Source organism: Apteryx mantelli, chromosome 1 (assembly GCF_036417845.1).
Source record: "Apteryx mantelli isolate bAptMan1 chromosome 1, bAptMan1.hap1, whole genome shotgun sequence".
Taxonomy (NCBI): Eukaryota; Metazoa; Chordata; class Aves; order Apterygiformes; family Apterygidae; genus Apteryx; species Apteryx mantelli.
The window spans coordinates 124209065-124227084 of record NC_089978.1 but is presented as its reverse complement, the minus strand read 5'-3'; the positions used below and the strand labels follow the sequence as shown (position 1 = coordinate 124227084).

Below are 18020 nucleotides of genomic sequence, written 5' to 3'. Positions count from 1 at the left end.
TGGGAAACATGATTAAATGCTGCATTGGTGAACTCACAATACTGCACTTGAAGTAGGTCAGAACAATTTGGCTGCCATCTACCTATAGCAGCCTGGAGATAAAAGCACTTCTGTGAAGTGCTGCAGTAGTTACTTGCTCAGGCTGGCACACCAGCATCTATTTAAAAAGCTAGATTTGATCTCCAGACATAGGGTTTCATTTCTTTTTTTTTAACTAAAGAAATAAAGTGAAACAGGCACCCAGCTCAGACAAATAGTCGTCTTCTGTATCTAGCCAAATGAGAATTATTGCCTATGCCTTCTGGAGAATTTTACTGAACCTTGAGCACCACAGTTCATTTTTTTTAGACCACAGGTATTTCCTGTTCACTTGAAGTTGCGTAAAGCACAGCAAGCACACAGGAGAATCTGCGTGAGCAGAATATTGTCCATGGAGGTTACAAATGGAGAAAACAATCCATGAACCTAATCTAAGGAAGAAATTCTGTATCTGCTTATATCCTGCTGACTTCTAAATGCCTGTTAAGTGTTTCTTGGCTAGGATTGCTTTTTTGAAGTAGGGCCTTCTGCCAGGAAGATCCTAAAAGTGACTGATGTAACTAACTCCTTTTCTTCAACTTTTCTATTCTTTCTCTCACTTCCTGTCTGTCTTTCCTGTTTGCCATTGAAATGTTTTCTCCTCTGTTCATTTAAAACCTAGATCTCATCAAATACTTCCCAGTTGTCAAGTCCTGGGCCAGTAAAGCACTGTGGGAAGTCGCCACTCTTCCAGTTGGCAGAGGTAAAGTTATACCTGTTACCATCACAATGGGAAGATGTGTGTGTGTTTTTTTCCAACAGTACAAATTCTGTAAGGCTTTCTCTAGAATCAATTTTTTTTTATTTTTAGAAGCACAAATTAATAAATAATTGAATAGTAAGATGGGTAAGTAGGCAGTTGCAATGGCCTGGGGAACTTAGCTTCTCTTTACGCACTTGTTAGTGTGCGTAGTTTCTTGGAGTCCATAATGAAAAAATTATGCTTCCTTTCAGAAAAACTAGCCTTATAACTATAATAAAAACAATTCCTGGAACAGTGGTGAAGGCAAGAGACAATGACATTCTTTTTTAATGAGGAGGTGAATATCAAGATTCAAAAATAAGGCTCAAGTATAAGGCCTGGAAGGCGCATTGCTGAAAGAAGACCCAGAATAGGGAGATTAAAGTAGATTTTGAAGTCATCAGAAGACTGTATATAGAGCTGGAAGTTTCAGGAGTATATTATATTTTGAAATTAAATTGACAATTGTCAGCAGTAGTCGAGAATACTAGGTGAGGTTTCCCACACAGTCCTAGAATTTGTTGCAGTCTTAAATGTAATCTTTTGGAGATTTCCTCTTTGATAGGGATTATCACTCAAACCTTCAAGGCTTGGCCTGCAAATGTTATTCCTCTTAATGACTTGAAAGATGAAGATGTTTGCTGAGCTCCAGATAAATAAGGGAGGATGTTAGCACCTTCTTCACACACTTTTTGTGCTTGTTTTTTCAAGACCACTTCATATTTCAGTGAGGAAAATGTTTCCCTGGATCCCACCTAGTGGCATGCAGCCATATGTTGTGCTGTGGAGGTTAATCCCTCTCCAGGAGAACAAGCCAGAGACTGGAAGTGCTGAAAGAAAACCCTGTGCTTTGAACCGCGCAGATTCCCCCGCCTGTAGCATGAGTATTTCGTGCCTTGTGCCGCGGACGGTAACACTACTAGGAAGGCAGGTGTTAAAGGGACATGCATGAGTGGAAAACAGATTTGTCTTGCCCTGTGGGCAGCCCCCAGGCAGCAGCCGAGCAGTGCGGGTGCGAGGGGGATTGCGGGTAGCTGGGATCAGTGAGCCGGAGGGGGATTCAGCTATTGCAGCCCCGGGGCAGCGGGAGGGCTAGTGACACGTAGCTAGGACCCTCAGAGCTGCTGCGGCATCCTGCATTATGGGGCAGTGCTGGGTTTTGACCAGTGCCGTTCGGCAGAAAGGCTGTTGCTGAGTCCAGACGGACTTTTGAATGTCAGGATTAGAAGTTTGAAGCAAATGGGAAGCTTGAGAGGCCTGAATTGAAGGGAAGTCCAAGTGCTCGGCCACAGGAGTGCAGAGTTTGTACTGCCGTTGGAGGAAAAAGTGAAGCCGAGCCTGGCAGTGAGACGTTTGCATGTTAGGCAGGTTTCTGTGGTCTCTCTCAGTGATGACTCAAATGGATTCCTGCAAGCCTAATTTAATACACAGAATGAATGTTAAAAGCTCTGCCTTAAAACTGACAAAAGCATGGCAGACCAGCTAAGCACATCCTCCTTATGCCTAGCTGTACGTTAGTACCACTGATCTATTTTTTTCTTTCGGAGATCTCGGAGCTGCTGGATTGTAATGGAGTGAATAAAATGTGAGAGATTCAGCTTAGCTTTTCAATTAGCAGTTCAGGCCCTGGGTTGAAGCGGCCCGAATAAACTGTTCGTATCACCTCGAGGGAATCTTAGGATTGCAAGTAAATTTGGCAGGCGTCTGCGCACGTCACTGTAACTCTGAACTGCAGACGGGGTGCACTGGAGGGGAGTGGGCTCCCACCCCCATCCCGCTGGCGTGCCAGGGGCCTGGAGCGTGGGAGCTGGTCGCCGGAGCCCCTGGAAGACTTCTGCTTTGGTGTACCACGCCGCGCTGCCTCTCCTTCATCTCTGCGTTGCATGGATTAATCACTTCTACCTCCTTTTTTTTTCCTCCTTCCCTGGGCTTTTCTTTCTCCAATCAGTATTTCACAGATGGTGAAAAAATAAAATGTAAAAGCAGGTTACTTTGGGGGAAGGGAGGGCATTTCTATAAGTGGTTGGAGCAACCACTCTGCAGTCTGAAGCCTGGAAGGCTGTCGCTGACGAGCTCTGCTCAGTTTTCTGCTGTGCCTCCACGCATGCTGTGTCTTTAGCCCTCAGTGCGGAGGAGCAACACTGAGGGGAGGCTGCGGTGGGTGTGCATCACCTCCCCAAGGCGAGGAGGTGGCGCTGTCACTGAGCGCCAGCAGCACTAGCAGCGCTCGAGTGTGAGCACTCTTCAGAGACTTGGGCTGTACTTGGCAGCGTTTGGGAGATCCTGTGAAAAGCTACAGCTTCCGAGGACATTAAGATAGCATTTTTGATCTTTTTTCTTTCTTTTCCTTTATGGTGACGATGGGGTGATTTCTGCAAAAAAAGACTTTGTGGGCCTGTTTGGGTTGAGAGAAATATGTGAATGAGTGGGGGGGGTGTAAAGAGGGGGCTAAAAAGTCATGAACACTTTAGTTCCCCGGTCCCTAAAATTCTGCACCTCTTTCCAAGAAAGCAATTACAAGAAACCTGCAAGCCTGCTCACAGATTGTGTGACATTCCTTAAAAATACAAGTTTTTCTACTTTATACTAATGTCCAATCCTGAGGTTGATGCTTTAATACATTTAGAAAGTGGTTATTTCTCTGTATCTAATTCAGCTTATTACTGATACAAAACACACTAAAGTACTGAAAAGAATCACAGTCTGATACAAGATAGAAGAGTCTTGGAGAATAGTCAGATACCTGCTTGCCTTGCTGAGGAGCAGTAATCAAAGATTACCAAAGGTTTGAGGGCTCCTAATTCACTTTGGTTTCATGGCATCTTTTATGTTTGCTATCGGACACCAGTGGGCAGTGCCGTATCTGAACAAGAATAAACTTCTTAAGCCATGACAATGAAATGATTTTGCAGCAAATGTCTAACTAAGCCTGCAGAAACAGCATGAGCTGGATTGCATGCTCGTGTGGATGGGTGCAGCCCTGCTGGCCCTAACAAAGTCGCTGGGAACCCTTTACAGGTAAGAGTATGTATATGTGCTTCATTTCAGCCTTCTCGTCAAAGAGAGGCCTGACTGACAAGAACCCAAAATCTGGAAATAGCTTTTAAGGTCCAGTGGTATTATCTACCAGAGCAATGGTGGACTGGGGCTTTTGCTTTATTTGTAACAGTGAGCGCAGGTCTACACTTCTTTTTCAAGGTGTGATCTTATGAATGAATGTTAGTAATGGAAGGGAAATAATCCTTTCCAAAGCTGTGTGATAAACATAAAAGAACCGTACTGGTGAAATAATGTTTCTTGGTTTTTTTCTCCTCCTCTGTTTTTTTTTCCTTTAGATTTCTTCAAGTACATCCCATTCAGGTCCTTCTGATTTATCAAAGCAGTGTGGAACATCAGCATTATTTCAGCTGGCAGAGGTAATATTAAAATACTGGTGACTAATTACCAATGCAGAGAGGAGGAGAAGTAATATGTTGATTGCCAAAGTCTGGAAGGCAAAACTGTACTACAGTTTTAATTACATTGTTGCTTATAGAAGCATAAATTATCTTGGCTTGGGTGCCACAAGTCAAGATTTCCCTAGACTAGCCATTAACTTGGAGGCTCTAAGAGCCTATGCTGTAGCTGATAAGAAGTACCAGTCCCTGCTGGCAAAGGGATTATCCAATTTCCATTTAAATTGTTTTAATTTCTTGTTTTAGGTTTTTGTTTTTGGGGGGTTATTTTTAGTTTTTTTTCAGAGGAAGGGCTGAATTAGTCTGTTATTGATATTAGGGCATTGCTATTGCAAATATCTGTTAAAAGGCATTAGCCACTTTGATTTATTTTTGCCTTTCATGCCTATTATTTTACTAAAATGGGGAATAAACAGGTCAATAATTTGTAAACTCTGCTATGATAACTTGTGGCTGACAGCAGATCCTCCTTCTGGGATCAGTTAAAACCAATGGCCCCTTATGGACATGTTGTATTTCTTTTGTTTCTAAGCTTTGTTTAAACTTCCCCAATCATAAAGACTGTGTTTACAATTTTATTTAGAGCTCGTGAAACTAAAACATCTTTTTTGTAGCCACATCCAGAGCTTTCAGTACTAGTTGGTTACTGCAGGAGAAGCAAAGGTATAAAGTGGAAAACATCCATGATGGGGGGGGGGGGGTGTCGAACTGACAAAATACAATTACTGTCCAATGAGTTCTGCATTATAAAGATTGGTCTTCAGCTTTTGAAAATTACAGAGTATGTTTACATGGCAGTGTGGTAGAAAAGTCACAGATGTAGCAACTGAAGGTTGGTAGCAGAACCTACCTTCCCTTAGCAGTGGGGTTCTCCTTTGCAGGATTTAACTGTGCTGCCAAAGCTCCAGTGTTTCCTCTGCCCAACCTGGATTTACCTGAGCCAGACTAGGGATCTCTGCCTCGTGCTGCAAGAATTTCAGAAACCTATTACAAAGAGTCCTATCATTGCTGTTATACTCATGCATATATTACTGTAAAAGGACTTTTTGCAAGAAAAAAATTGCTGATTTGAGAACTATAAAACTGACCTAAAGAGAACCCAATGATCTGATGAGAACGTCCATACTGACCACATGGCCTGTGGGGTGAGCAGCAGGATCGGGAGACTCCAGAGCGTCTGGCTCAAAACAAGCCTTTTTCATCTGGTTTCACTCCAGTGAAACCACTGTGTTTGGATGACATTTGTTTTAAAAACAAAATAGCACTGGGAATTCAGTTTGGGGGGCTTTAGAGAGGAGTACGAAGAGGAAAGCATGTCTTTCCAAGAGAAGCTGCTTGATGATATGAAGTACTATAGCGTCAGCATGGTTTACAAGCGATCCAGATCTGAGTGGTTCTCCCAAGGCAGTGCAGAAGGAGCATGACAACTTGAGGACCTTGTTGCAGCTGCTTTCCTGAACGTGGCTGTTCCTCAGACAGCATGAGGGTTTAGGTTTCCGTAACTGTTATCTCCAGAAGAAGATAACCATGGCAACCACTGCTGCTTTGCAGTTCTTTGCAGAATAGGTCTGTGACATAAGAAAGATTTGGAAGGCTTTTTTACAGCCTTTCAAATGATTTTGCACATCGAGATATATGAAAATGATTGTTGAGATTCACTTAGCTCCACCCCCTTCAAGGTCATTTGGAAAATGGAGGAAAGAACTGTAGATAGGAGCCTTTTGGAATTGTGGGAGTGGATTTGAGATTTCAGGTGACTTGGCCATGGCAATATTGAGAGATACTGTGCTGTTGCACTGCACTTAGGGTATTCTGAAAACCATTCTAGCGATGGGTTTCTGGGTTATATAAAGGGCACTTAAAGGATCGTGGAAAAGCCACTGAGGTCAATTGGAGTATTTTTTTTTTCTTAGAGTGGTAGAATCCACAGGCCTTATTCTAGCACTTAACCACATAATCAAGCTTGATCCGCTTCAGTAGGGCTTTAACATTGAGTACTGTCCTATAGCATAGCTTGCAGTCCTAAATCAAGATTCCAGAGAAATTCCCCTTGTAGCACTCCTGTAAATATAGGTAAGTAATGCTAACAGCTGATATGCTTGTTTCATGGTGACTGTTTTTAAACTCCTTTTAGATGTGCCTTGCTTCAGAAGGGGTAAAAGTGAAAGAGCCTGGGAAAATAAAAGTGGAAGCATCAGAGGATGTGGCAAGAGAAATTCCAGAGGAAATGGAAGCAGAAGAACTGGAGAAAACAACAATAAAAGACTCCTGTAAAGGAAAAGTAGAACAATCAGAGACAGGAAAGATACAAGACCGGGATGAGACAAAAACTGAGAAACCAGAAACTGCAAAATGCAGTCATTTTACCAGTCTTGCGATGGAGAGCAGTCACTTTGAGAGAAATGACAGCTCAAAGGATCACGTGTGCCGTTCTCCAGAGCTTTCAATGGCTGACATGAATATCCTTGGGCTAAGCAAGCCAGAAAAGATAAAGAAGAAAAAGAAAAAAAATAAGTTGGACCGGCACTCAAATGAAAAATCCACCCCCAAGAAACCCTGTAAAAAGAGGCAGTCCTCCGAGTCGGACATTGAAAGTGTAATGTATACGATTGAAGCTGTTGCAAAGGGGGACTGGGGTGCTGAGAGACTTGCTGAAATTCCCCGCAAAAAAGCACGCCCTGCTTCGAATGTGAAGGGAAGCCTGTTGGATACAAAATCACCAAAGAAAAAAGTGAAATCGAAAGAGAAGAAAACATCAAAGGAGAAACCCACAGAGACCACCAAAGAATCAAAGCCTCCTGATTTCCTTAGTATTACAGCCAGCAAGGAAGTACCCTGTGAGGCTTCTGATAACATTAAAGTGGAACCACTGACCCCAACAGAGGAAGTGGTACCCCAGAGCTTACCAGGACAGGTCAAAACTGAGGACAATGACTGTGTTAAAAAGATAGAAACCTGTGGCTCCAGGAAATCGGAGAGATCTTGCAAAGGTGCTCTTTATAAAACTCTGGTGTCAGAGGGCATGCTCACATCTCTGCGTGCTAATGTGGACAGAGGTGGGTGGCTTTGACCTTGTTTATTTACAGCATAAACTGCAAAAGTCTTCCTGGCGTGGGAAGAAAAGCAAAAGTTGATGTTTAAGGTGGAGTTTGAGAAGTGCATGATGGGAATTCTGTGTCTAATTGCCTGAGATATGTGGGGCTTTGGTTCCATGGTCCAGGGCAGATCTTCTCGAGTCCTGTGGTCTGTATTCCTGCTTGCCTCAGAAGCTCTTAACCTCTCTCTTTTTGTCTTTCATCACCTGAGATTTAGCTTTTGGACCCAAGGCTTGTTTAGTTAATTCATCAACCTACTTATAAATTACATATAGGACTTGTATTTCATGTAATCCCAAAAGATTAGTTTTTTTCTATATAGACGACTCCTGGGGTCATGGTTGTAAGGGTAGTGCTCAGTCCTAAAAGAGGTTGCTGTGATGTGTTTTCTGTTTGGATGTTAGTTTTGCTGTGGGTGGTGTGAGAGAACCCATTTGCTTGTGGAAGGATAAATTTGAGATTAAAATTTTTGGTAACTCTCCATGAGATATATTGAAAAGAATTTTTTGGATTAGTAGATCTAAATGGGTAATTAGTGCAGTCAAAACGGAAAGGAAAAAATGTTTGGAATTTAGGGAAGTTTGTTAGTGTAAATCTACTCATCCTTTTCCCCTCCTGTATACCTCAAGAGATCCTCAGTTTGGAGGTAGTACATACATAGGGAAAACAACAGTCACCAACGTCATTGTTCACTAAAAAAAACAAGGTTGTTTTGACACCCCATTAAGAAGATCGAACATCAGAAGTTGTATTACTCACTGGATATATGAGTTCCTTGTGAGCCCACTTTGTTGTGACACACTTTTTCTAAAGAAGAGAAACAATTTTCTCCCCCTATCCCAGGTAAAAGAAGCTCAGGAAAAGGCAACTCCTCAGATCATGAAGGATGCTGGAATGAAGAAAACTGGGCTTTTTCCCAAAGTGGGACAAGTGGGAACAAAAAACTGAAAAGACCTAAGCCAAAGGAAGATTTTGTTTTGGGGTAAGTTGCAGCTAGCACTGTTCAAAATTTTGACTCTGTCGACCTGATAATTAAAGAGAATTCCTGGAAATTACAAACCCAGTTTGGCTGAGTCATACTCTAGTTTCTTGTTGGTTATATACCAAAATAATTCCTTTGAAATCTTCCCTGGTTTACAGTGCTGTAAACAAATCTGAATGACATTATTTGCTCACATCTAAAAGAATCACAATATTTACCTGCTCAAGATTTGGTGAAGAGGGTTAATTATATTTTCAGAGCACTTTGCAAGCAGTATTTAAAGTTCTGTGTAGGTGTTCAATCATCATAAACAGAATTAGACTAGAAAAAATGGAAATCTTTGCCCACTTGAAAAGAGATTACTTACAGAAGAAAAGTAAACAATATTCTAACATAGCCAAATGATTAGGATAAATACATAAGTTTTCCATTGTAGAGGCAAGATAGTTAAATTGTTCCTATCCAGTGTAAAGATATTAAATATATCAGAAGAATAATTAATGATTACAAATGCATTAAAATTTAGCAAGGCTGCACAGAATTACTTTCTAAAATATGAATAACCATTTTTTTCAGAGTATTAACAGATTTATGTAACTTCAGGCATAGTTGTTAAATCCGCTTAGCCTTTCATACTTACTTGAAATTCTTGGAAACTTCCAATTATCTGAATTCAGAGGGGAAATTGAATAAAAAAGGAGTAGATTCTTTCCACAGTGTATGCTTAAAAATGTAATTTTTTTTTTTTTGTACAGGCTTATGGCAGTCTTTTATATAACTTGATCTATCTGAAATGTAGCTACAACTCACTTTACAGCAAAGGTGCTAAATTACTGAAAATCTCCAAATGTCCTTTTGCTTGCAATACTCAAGAAAAATTAATGGCACACTTCTTTTATTTTTGGTACATTATATGTAAGTTTTGTACGTATCTTATGACATCGTGTGCCATCAAATACATAAATGATTTTTTTCAGTTTTTTTAATATAAATTTAAAATTCTATCATGAAAACTGCAAATGCATCTCCAACTAAAAAAATGTAGCTGCAAATGATTTATTCAAAGTTGCTAGAAAAATTATGTAAATAATTCATTCATTTGACAAGTATTGTTCTACCATCGTTGCCTGCCTGGATGGGGAAAATACATATTTGAGCATCTTGTTTCCTGATTCAGTCATGTCATTAATGAATATTGTTCAGTGAACTTTGTAAGAGCTGAAGCAGTAATTTATGGAGTGTAGGTGCTGGAGAAGGTATCCATTATCCCTCTTCATTGCACTGCCTAATCTTCTGTCTTCTTGAAGAGCTGGTTTTATTTCTACCCGCTCCCCTTAGCTTTTATTGCTCCCTTCATTGCCATCTCCCATCCTCAGTTTTGTGGGGAGGGTGTTTCTCACCTGCTCACTGCTGTTAGAGTTACTAGTTTCTCCCGTTATTTCCCTGTGTCGCCTCACCTCCGTCAGGAGTTGCCCGCGCTGTCACTGGCGTTCCACGTCATGCTTGCCTTGGTCACTTGCAGCCACGCGCCTTCGCGGGCAGTGCTGTGCCCACACGCGGCTCCTCCGTACAGCCCCGCGCGTCTGACCAGGCTTGCAAAATGCTCCAGGAATTTATGACAATACGAACGATCCTTTAAATAATTAATCACTGACATAGTGATAACGGCACTCTCTAATGCCCCTGTGTCGCACAGCCTATAAATTATTAGCCAGGGTGGCAGCTCATCTGCTTCCAGGGCTGGGCCTTCCTAATTAGAGCTGTGGCCCCACATGTGCCCTTGGGATGGGAGAGGAGGCAATGGGAGAGGGCCTGGGGCAAGCGATGGGATTGTACGTCAGCTGTCGAAGCAGCAAATCACCCTTCTGGCGATGGCAAAAAGAGCGTGGGTATGGAACAGAAAGGAAGCAGCACAGAGCACCTCTGATGTCAGCTATCTCCATGATAAAAAAAAAAAAAAAAAAAAAAAACAATGCAGTTTGCCAGGAGCCCAAACTGTGTTTTACAGTGGAATCACACTAAATGAAGACAAGATTGCTTACCAAAAGAAATAATGATTGCAGGGATAAATCAGACTGCATTCCTCTGAAAGCTTTGGTGCACAGAATGGCACTTCATTTTAAGTGCTGTTTCAGAGAGCCAAGAACAAAATCGTATTTTTTGTGGTACTTCCAAGTGTGCAGTGTTTAATGGGCATCCCATCCAACAGTCACGCCAACGTTTGTGGAGTGCTGGTTTTCCGTAGCAAACAGAATTTGAGATGAGTAGGAAGATTCATTGTTCCCCTGCCATTGGCAGCTCCATTTCTGATCTGCCCACTCCTCTCAACAGCCTTGCTGTGCAAATTGCCTTGTATTAAAGCACAATTCCTTCCTATGTTCCTGCCTAGCTACAAAAATTTACTAAAGAGTAGTGCTTATACAAGATACCATAGTCATTACCGCCAGAAGTGCCACGCTATCCCATCAAGTTCAAGCGTTTTGTTGTTGTCCATTATGAACAACAGTACCACCTCTGTGGAGTTTTTGGGTAGTAGGTAAAGCTAATTATAGTCCTTCACGTTGGGCTGAAGTGTGAGGGACGCTAGCTTTCTGAAAGCCTGAGCTACATGCATTTTTCCTTTCGTAACAAATAAAACATGAGAGGAGGAACTACTATGCCACAAAACAAATGTATAGTTAAATCCCATCCCAAAGCACCTGTTTTTGGGCTGTTTTTTTTCCTTTTCCCAGAAGAGTTAGGTGGGTTGGATAATTTGACATTTTTGTTCTGGTTTGAGTTGTTATTTTCTTTTAGTTTTGAGACATTTTTGTGTGAAATTATTTTATTGGTTCATTTAGCTTTTTACATTGCTGATTTCAGAAGCCATGTTCTTCATAGTTCAGCATCACTGATACTGTTGCTACTTTTTGGATGTTAGTTTTTTTTAACCTTTTGATTTTTTTTTCACCCCCCCCCCCCTTGTAGAATGGAAGAGTCTGCTGTATGTGGAGCACCATAGCTAAATGTCACCAGCATGACATTACTTTTTTTTATTTTAACATATGCAAATAATGTAATTAATTTGTACTGAGTCACAAAAACTGCACCCCACAGAAACTGCAGTGTACATATTCTCATTCCAAAGGTGGAATAATACATATTTGTTTGATGCTTACACTGTGCAGGTATGTGTCTGTGTGTGTGTGTGTCTCTCTCTCTCCCTCTCCTTCTCTCTCTGTACATTTATATTTGTTTGTATGTATACACACATACATGCTCATAAACAATATTAAATGTAACTTCATTTCTGGAGAAAAATTGTAATTTGATTGATTTTCTCCCCCCTTTAGCTTAGCAAAGCTGGAAGAAGAATTTGAAAAGAAATTCAACAGCCTCCCTCAATACAGTCCTGTTACCTTTGACCGGAAAAGTTCATCTGTTCCGAGGAAAAAGAGAAAGGTTGGAAGCAGCTCATCTGAACAACCAAAATCCAACAAAGGTAAATTACTGCAGTACATTTATAAATGATAACAACGCTGTGTCAAGCTCAGGAATTTATACTTTCTTACCTTGTTGTTATGTATGTGAAAAGTGTGGAGTCAAAGAAAATGTTTTTCTAGCACTGAAGTTAATTGGTTCTTACCTGGGTTAATTTATGCTGAAGTTTTCAGGCTGTACCCTTGTCTTTTCCTGATTTTCATGCCGAGTAGAACTGGTTAGAATGTTTACATGAAATAGTTTCCTCATGATGAGCAAATTTGTCAAAAACAGAAATATTTGTGAGGTAAGTGAATTTGACAAGTTTTCCTAGGGAAAAATTTGGAAAAAAATTGCAGATGATCAAAAAGTTACATCTTGACATTCTTCAAAGCATAGTTCTATGTGGCTTTGCATTTAGATGTCGTTTTAGCCTCTGTAATTTAAAACAGAAGATATCAGAGGTATCTGAATGAAAAATGGAGTTTTTTCTCAAGTTTTTAACTATCCATCATAAATTTGGGCAAAAATGCTCTGGATCATAAATATCATTAAAGTAAACCAATTCGCTCCATTAATGAGGCTTTTAGAAGGAGAAACTCATGTCACATTTTGCTGTTTTATATATAGCCAGCCTGAGACACAGAAGTGAGAATGTGGTAGGGATAACTGAGACTGTGACGCTAATATCAATGCATAAATACAGTATAGAAGCATCACAAAATGAAGGAATGGCTTACCAATAGTTCTGCAGAGACAAAAGGATGCTCAAGACTTTTCATAACGTGAAAGTGGTTTGTTTTTCTGCTACTGTGGTAGCATTGCTGACTGATGAGTTTTCAGATCTAATATGTGTATTCAGCCAGGTGACCCTGGATTAAATCCATTTTGAATGCTTCCCAAATAATCACATTACAATATGCAGGACTGAGCATCTGTTCTCTTCTAGTGCATGCCAATTTTGGTATTGATTTTTGTATTTATGTAATTAGATGTGGAATAATCAGATTCTTGCAAAATTGGACTTGTGCTAATATCAACTGAGTCTTGACTTTACAGCCTTTTCATTTTTTATGGTATATATTCAAGAGAAAATTTTTAATCAAAATGAATTAATTATTTTACAATATGATAATACAGTGGTTTACTAAGCAGCATCTATAGGAAACAACATCTATTCATCTAACATGAACTGGCAATAGAGGTTGTCATAGCAGCTTCCTGGATTTCTCACTGCTGTAGTACCTATTCAAGTGTCTATGTGTCTAAAAGTGTTGCAGGTCATTTTGTGAAGTCCTGAGTTGTTTGGGAATTGCATGGTCTAATGCTACCTCAGGTCAGATAGCCTAGAGCTGAATTCTGCTTTTGGCTGGATTCATAAGTAAGGACTCATTTTTACCCGTGTTTGCATCACTGTCGAAAAGCTTTGGAGTATTTTCAGCCGTGTTTCAAAGGAGGGTCAGAAACATAACTGCCGGCATGTTGCAAGCCTGATATAAGTAGTTTTGGCACAGCCCGGTGGAGGAGGCCATGGCGCATTTGCCTCTAGCAGTCAGTAAGGGCTCTTTAAACTAAGGCAGCTGACTTTGCCTTGAAGCAGATGGGAAATAGTCACATGAACTTTTCCACCAACTGAGCTGTGGGGTTGCAACAAGCAGCCCCAGGGCAGAAATATCCAATAGTGACACTGATGTTTCTGCAGTGAACATCTAACCACAGGCCTGAACTAAATCCAGACTGAGATAGTGATATCTGTTCCTAATTTCGATGAATGCTGAATTCACTTAAGCTAGCTGGGCAAACTGTCAGCACACTTAGTCATCCCAACTCCTTGGAGGGTGAGGTTCAGCTCTCAAGATAAATGAAAAGCTTTCCAACAAATCATTTTTCTTTTGGAAAAGAATGATTTCTAAAAATACAAACATTCCGTGGCAATGGGTTGATTTTAATTTGTTTTATACCAGATTTTGTTAGGATACTTAAAATTAGGATGTGAGTTGTGGAACTGAAGCTACCTGAACCAACCTGAACCAAGCATGCTTACTAACTTAACAGGGAAACTGTTCCAGCTGAGCCAAACACTCATTAAGCTGAATTCCCAAAGTAATTTGTGGGGTACTGACAGGTTATTCAGCCTAGACATGCTGTTGGCTTTCCTGTGAACTGTGACATGTCCAAAGACGGCTAGAGGATACCAACCTCAAAAGGTGTCATGCACACGTGTACAAACTGGGCTTCTGTGAGTGTCGCAGAAAATGAAACATGGCAAGCAGGCATATTGTGCAAAACAATAGCAATTGGTTTGGGATGGTTCCATGTTTTTTGAATTGTCAGGTTTTTTTACATCATTAGAATTAAGCAAAAAGCCAAAGTGACATTTTTTTCTTGCAGCGTGATGAGTATGAACTGTGAAGGGGCAATATAGTCTCGTGGGTATGACTCAGAGTTGGTTTATGGGAGAGCTCAACCTCAGTGTGCTGCGCTCTGCATTTTGCTGTTGTGTGGAGCTATCTGTGCTGCTTTGCAGTTTCTTTGGGTTGTCTCGGGTTGTTCGGTCATGAGAAGAGGGGCTGCGATACTTAGGCATCCAGCACAAAGGGGGCCTTCTAGTGGCTGGGGCCTCTGGACGCACTTATTTTCCACTCAGTAATGGTCATAAGGGGTAGATTTAGTAAAGACTATTTGAAACCAAGCCCTGTTTTTCTTGAGTGAACATATGCAGAATCATAAACTTCCCATGCATTCGCAGTCCCCAGATGAGTACCTACTTTCCGCAGTCTTCAGATCAATACATTGTACTAAGAGGCTAATAAAAAAGATGGCCAGATCTTCTAACTAACCCAAGCAGACAGGATTATCAGGATATTTTTCAACTCCTCAGTGGAAAATCAGTGGATCAGTGTTCACTGAATCTTTCATCTATTGGCCTTGCCATGCCCAGCCCCCTCTTCTGCCAGTTCTTTTAACATAAAAACCCCTGAAGAACCCTGTAGCCTGAAAGCTCAGCTTCTGTGTAAGGCAAATTTGAACTTTCTCAGATGAGAGAGAAGTAACTTTTTCCTCAAAATATTCCAAATTGCCTAATTCTGCTCCCAGTGAAATTAATGGGAATTTTTCCTCAATGGGACAAGCCTATAGCAGTTCTGCAAATCCCCCCCCAAAGTGTTTTTTACTGAGCGTATGCATATCCAGTAATAATGTAACAAAATGGCTGAAAAATACGGCTATTCTGAATTTGTACAGATGGCCTGCTCCAGCATTCACTGGAGCTGTGACTGACTTTTTTCTTCTTTCCAATGGTGTATGTGCCAAAATATCCAACCACACAGAAGACATCAGCCTGCAGTGAGTCACTAATTTGCTCATATGCAAAAATGAGCAACAGGCATAGTCATTATTTCTCTCTTGTACTGTGAAGAAATGCTCACTTGCACACTAACCACTTCACTTAAGCTTCCATTTTGGGGAGGTAAAGGGAGCGGAGTACCTAGCATGCTTTCATTTGGGAAAGGGAATGCCTCCATTTTTCTCTGTGGCCTCTAGGACTAGAAATAAAGCATCAGCTTAAAGCTAATGCTTCTTTGTGACATTCCTCTCGGTCTTAGCTTGTTTTTTGTTGACTCAGTTCTGAGCATTAAGCCTGTCTGGAGATTGTATGCCATAGTGTTTCAAAGATCGTGACCTAAAAATACAGCTTCTTCCTCCTGAGAGATTTAGAAATGCACAGACAAATGTTTGGCAAACCCCAGCTCCTCTGGGAGTTGTGGAGGTCAGGTCACAGCAACCCGACAGCCTCTCAGCGCAGAGATTTTGATAAGAGGAAATTCTTCCAAACCGGGAGGCTGAGCTGAGCTCCAGCTAAAAGATATGTGAGCTTCAGCACTCGATCCATAGGGACTCTGTTAACTCATGTAAAATCAATGCTGTAGCTTTCTGGGAGGTGTATGTATTCCTCCTGGTTTTGTTGTGATAATGCCGAAATGCTATCTGTTTGGTCTGGCCTTTGAAAAATATGGAACTTTGGGGAGTAGAGGGAACATATTACCCAAATTTGGGAGAAATGCAGTTGCAGTTAGTGATGCAGACTCTATTCATCTTCTTGCCTGCTGCTTCCCTAAGCAGCTGCCTTGAACCAGGCTGAGTATTCCCAGAAGGAGGTTCCTGCTGCCATCAGTCACATTTTTTGCATGTACTGTACATTCTTCTCCTTAATTCCCCACATGCAGGGCTAGTTAGTGATGGAAAAATGCAGAGATATTTTGTAGACTTATCTTGATCTTGTGTTCTTAGCTTGTTACGGTCGTACCTCAGCAGCCAATGTATTTGTTTGGTTTGTTTTGAGGATAAGGAGCGGAGGAGGTCAGTATTTGGTCAGTACTTTTGGTGGACAGAATCCAGTTCCAAGTCAGGGGCTGCTGGGAAGGTCTCCCTCCTGTTAGGCTACAAGTTGTCATGGCACCTGCTGCGCACCTCATTTCTGGTGAAGTCCTGAAGTCCTGCTTACTGCTATATTTTTTGAAATAAGCATTTCAAGTGCAGTTTGCTTCTGAAAAGTAACTTCATAAGAAAGGCTTTGCAGTGTAGAGATTATGCATCGTTATTTCTTTGGTCTGTTATGTTTGTTGCTTTTGTATCACCGTTTACTCCATTAAGGGGTCAAAAGAGGGCCTTTTAATGGCCCGTACTACTGGCATATTTTGTGGTCTGTTGTCATCTAAGATGGCTTCTGGCAATTACTAGTAAAGACTCTGCTATCAAAGTAGGGGTGATACCATGAGCTCAGCACAACTTCACCTTCCTCTCTTTTATTTAGTATAAATCAGTTTATACTAAGTGCAGAAGTAAAAACTCCTTTTATTTCTGCACTTAGTATAAACTTATTTCTGGTCATCATAAAGGGCAAACCTAACTCTCATCTCCAAAAAGAAGAATGTCTTTAGAGTTTAAAAAACAAAGAAACAAACAAAAACCCTGGGTTTTGTATGGTTAAGTTTTCCTATGGTCAGCATTCTCCAAAATGCATTGTATGCCCTTAAACATGGGGAGCTGATGGGTTGAAGTACAGCCTGATGAAATCAATGGAAAGCCTCCAGAGGCCATCGTGGGGGTTAGGTCAGGTTTTGTACTTCCCCATGAAATGGCATTCTGTATTAATGGAAGGGGAGGTTGTATATATTACATACTATGACTGTTGTATTCTTTTTAAGACTGCTAATTAAAAGTGTGTATTATTAATATTGTCTGTAGGTTCATTCCAGTCTCAGAAAAAGAACTTATTCCACAAAATTGTCAGCAAATATAAGCACAAAAAGGAGAAGCTTAATGTTCCGGACACAGGTACTGGTGCATTACTCAGTTAAGGTTTTGGGCCACCTTCCCTCTGAATTCAGACTTGGGTAGTGCTTCTGGACAGAGGCTACTCAGCTCTCTAGACTTTGATTGCTTTGGTCCCTTACTTCCCTGTCTGCTTTGGTTTCATCAGCTCCTGGGTCTAATTGATCATATTACCTTATTCCGATATGATGCTGCTTTGCTGTTAATTGATATCCCCCTCAATTACAGTTGCACTTCCCGTGCTCCAAATTCCTGGCAGCAGAGCTGACAAAGCAAGGACAGTTCTGCAATTGGCCCTGAACCCTTTTTATCTTCCATAGCTCCTAAGCCCTGTAGTGTTTTGGCTGCTCCTATCTCTGTCCCTTCTATATCAGAGACCATACTATTTATTCCTGTGCCAGGGCATTTGTCCATTTTCCCATGGCCTCTCTGCTGGAGTAGCACCTTCTCTGAGATTTCCCTCTGTCTGGAACTCAAGAGACTGCAGATGGACAGACTGTAACAGCCTGTTTCTGCACTACAACTCAAAAAGAGTCCTCCCATCCCCAAACCAACCCTCCGTTTCTTCACTAGCTTTTTCTGCCTGCTTCAGTTTGAAGAGAGCTTCTCCAGTTTTTAAATTCTCTCATGGGCTTGCTTTGCCCTCCATCCTGCTGCTGGCAGCTTTCCAAAGCCTTTTTCTTGTTTTATCATTCTAGTCCTGTATCTTCACACATTCACAACTCCCAGGGGAATTTTCAAGGGTACAGTATGTGCAGGACCATAGCTCAGCCTGTTTCCCAGAGCCTTTTTTGTTATGTTTTTACTTTCTGGTCATCATGCCCACGCTATCCAAATCAGGCCCAGGCTGGGATTTTTGCCCTTGCACAGTGGAG

The 18020-nt window shown here is 41.2% G+C and overlaps 1 protein-coding gene across 5 annotated transcripts in view; it reads left to right on the top strand.

Annotated features, from left to right (window-relative positions):
- BBX (BBX high mobility group box domain containing) overlaps window positions 1-18020 on the top strand; it is a 183593-nt gene that overhangs the window by 110790 nt on the left and 54783 nt on the right. For 4 of the 5 annotated variants that reach the window (XM_067300811.1, XM_067300815.1, XM_067300825.1 and 1 more), the window contains 6 exons: window positions 701-781; window positions 4156-4236; window positions 6410-7331; window positions 8214-8352; window positions 11685-11833; window positions 17059-17148. In XM_067300811.1, the coding sequence (XP_067156912.1) occupies window positions 701-781; window positions 4156-4236; window positions 6410-7331; window positions 8214-8352; window positions 11685-11833; window positions 17059-17148 (1462 nt within the window). The remainder of the gene's footprint in view (window positions 1-700; window positions 782-4155; window positions 4237-6409; window positions 7332-8213; window positions 8353-11684; window positions 11834-17058; window positions 17149-18020) is intronic. The other variant, XM_013950139.2, reaches the window with a different exon arrangement.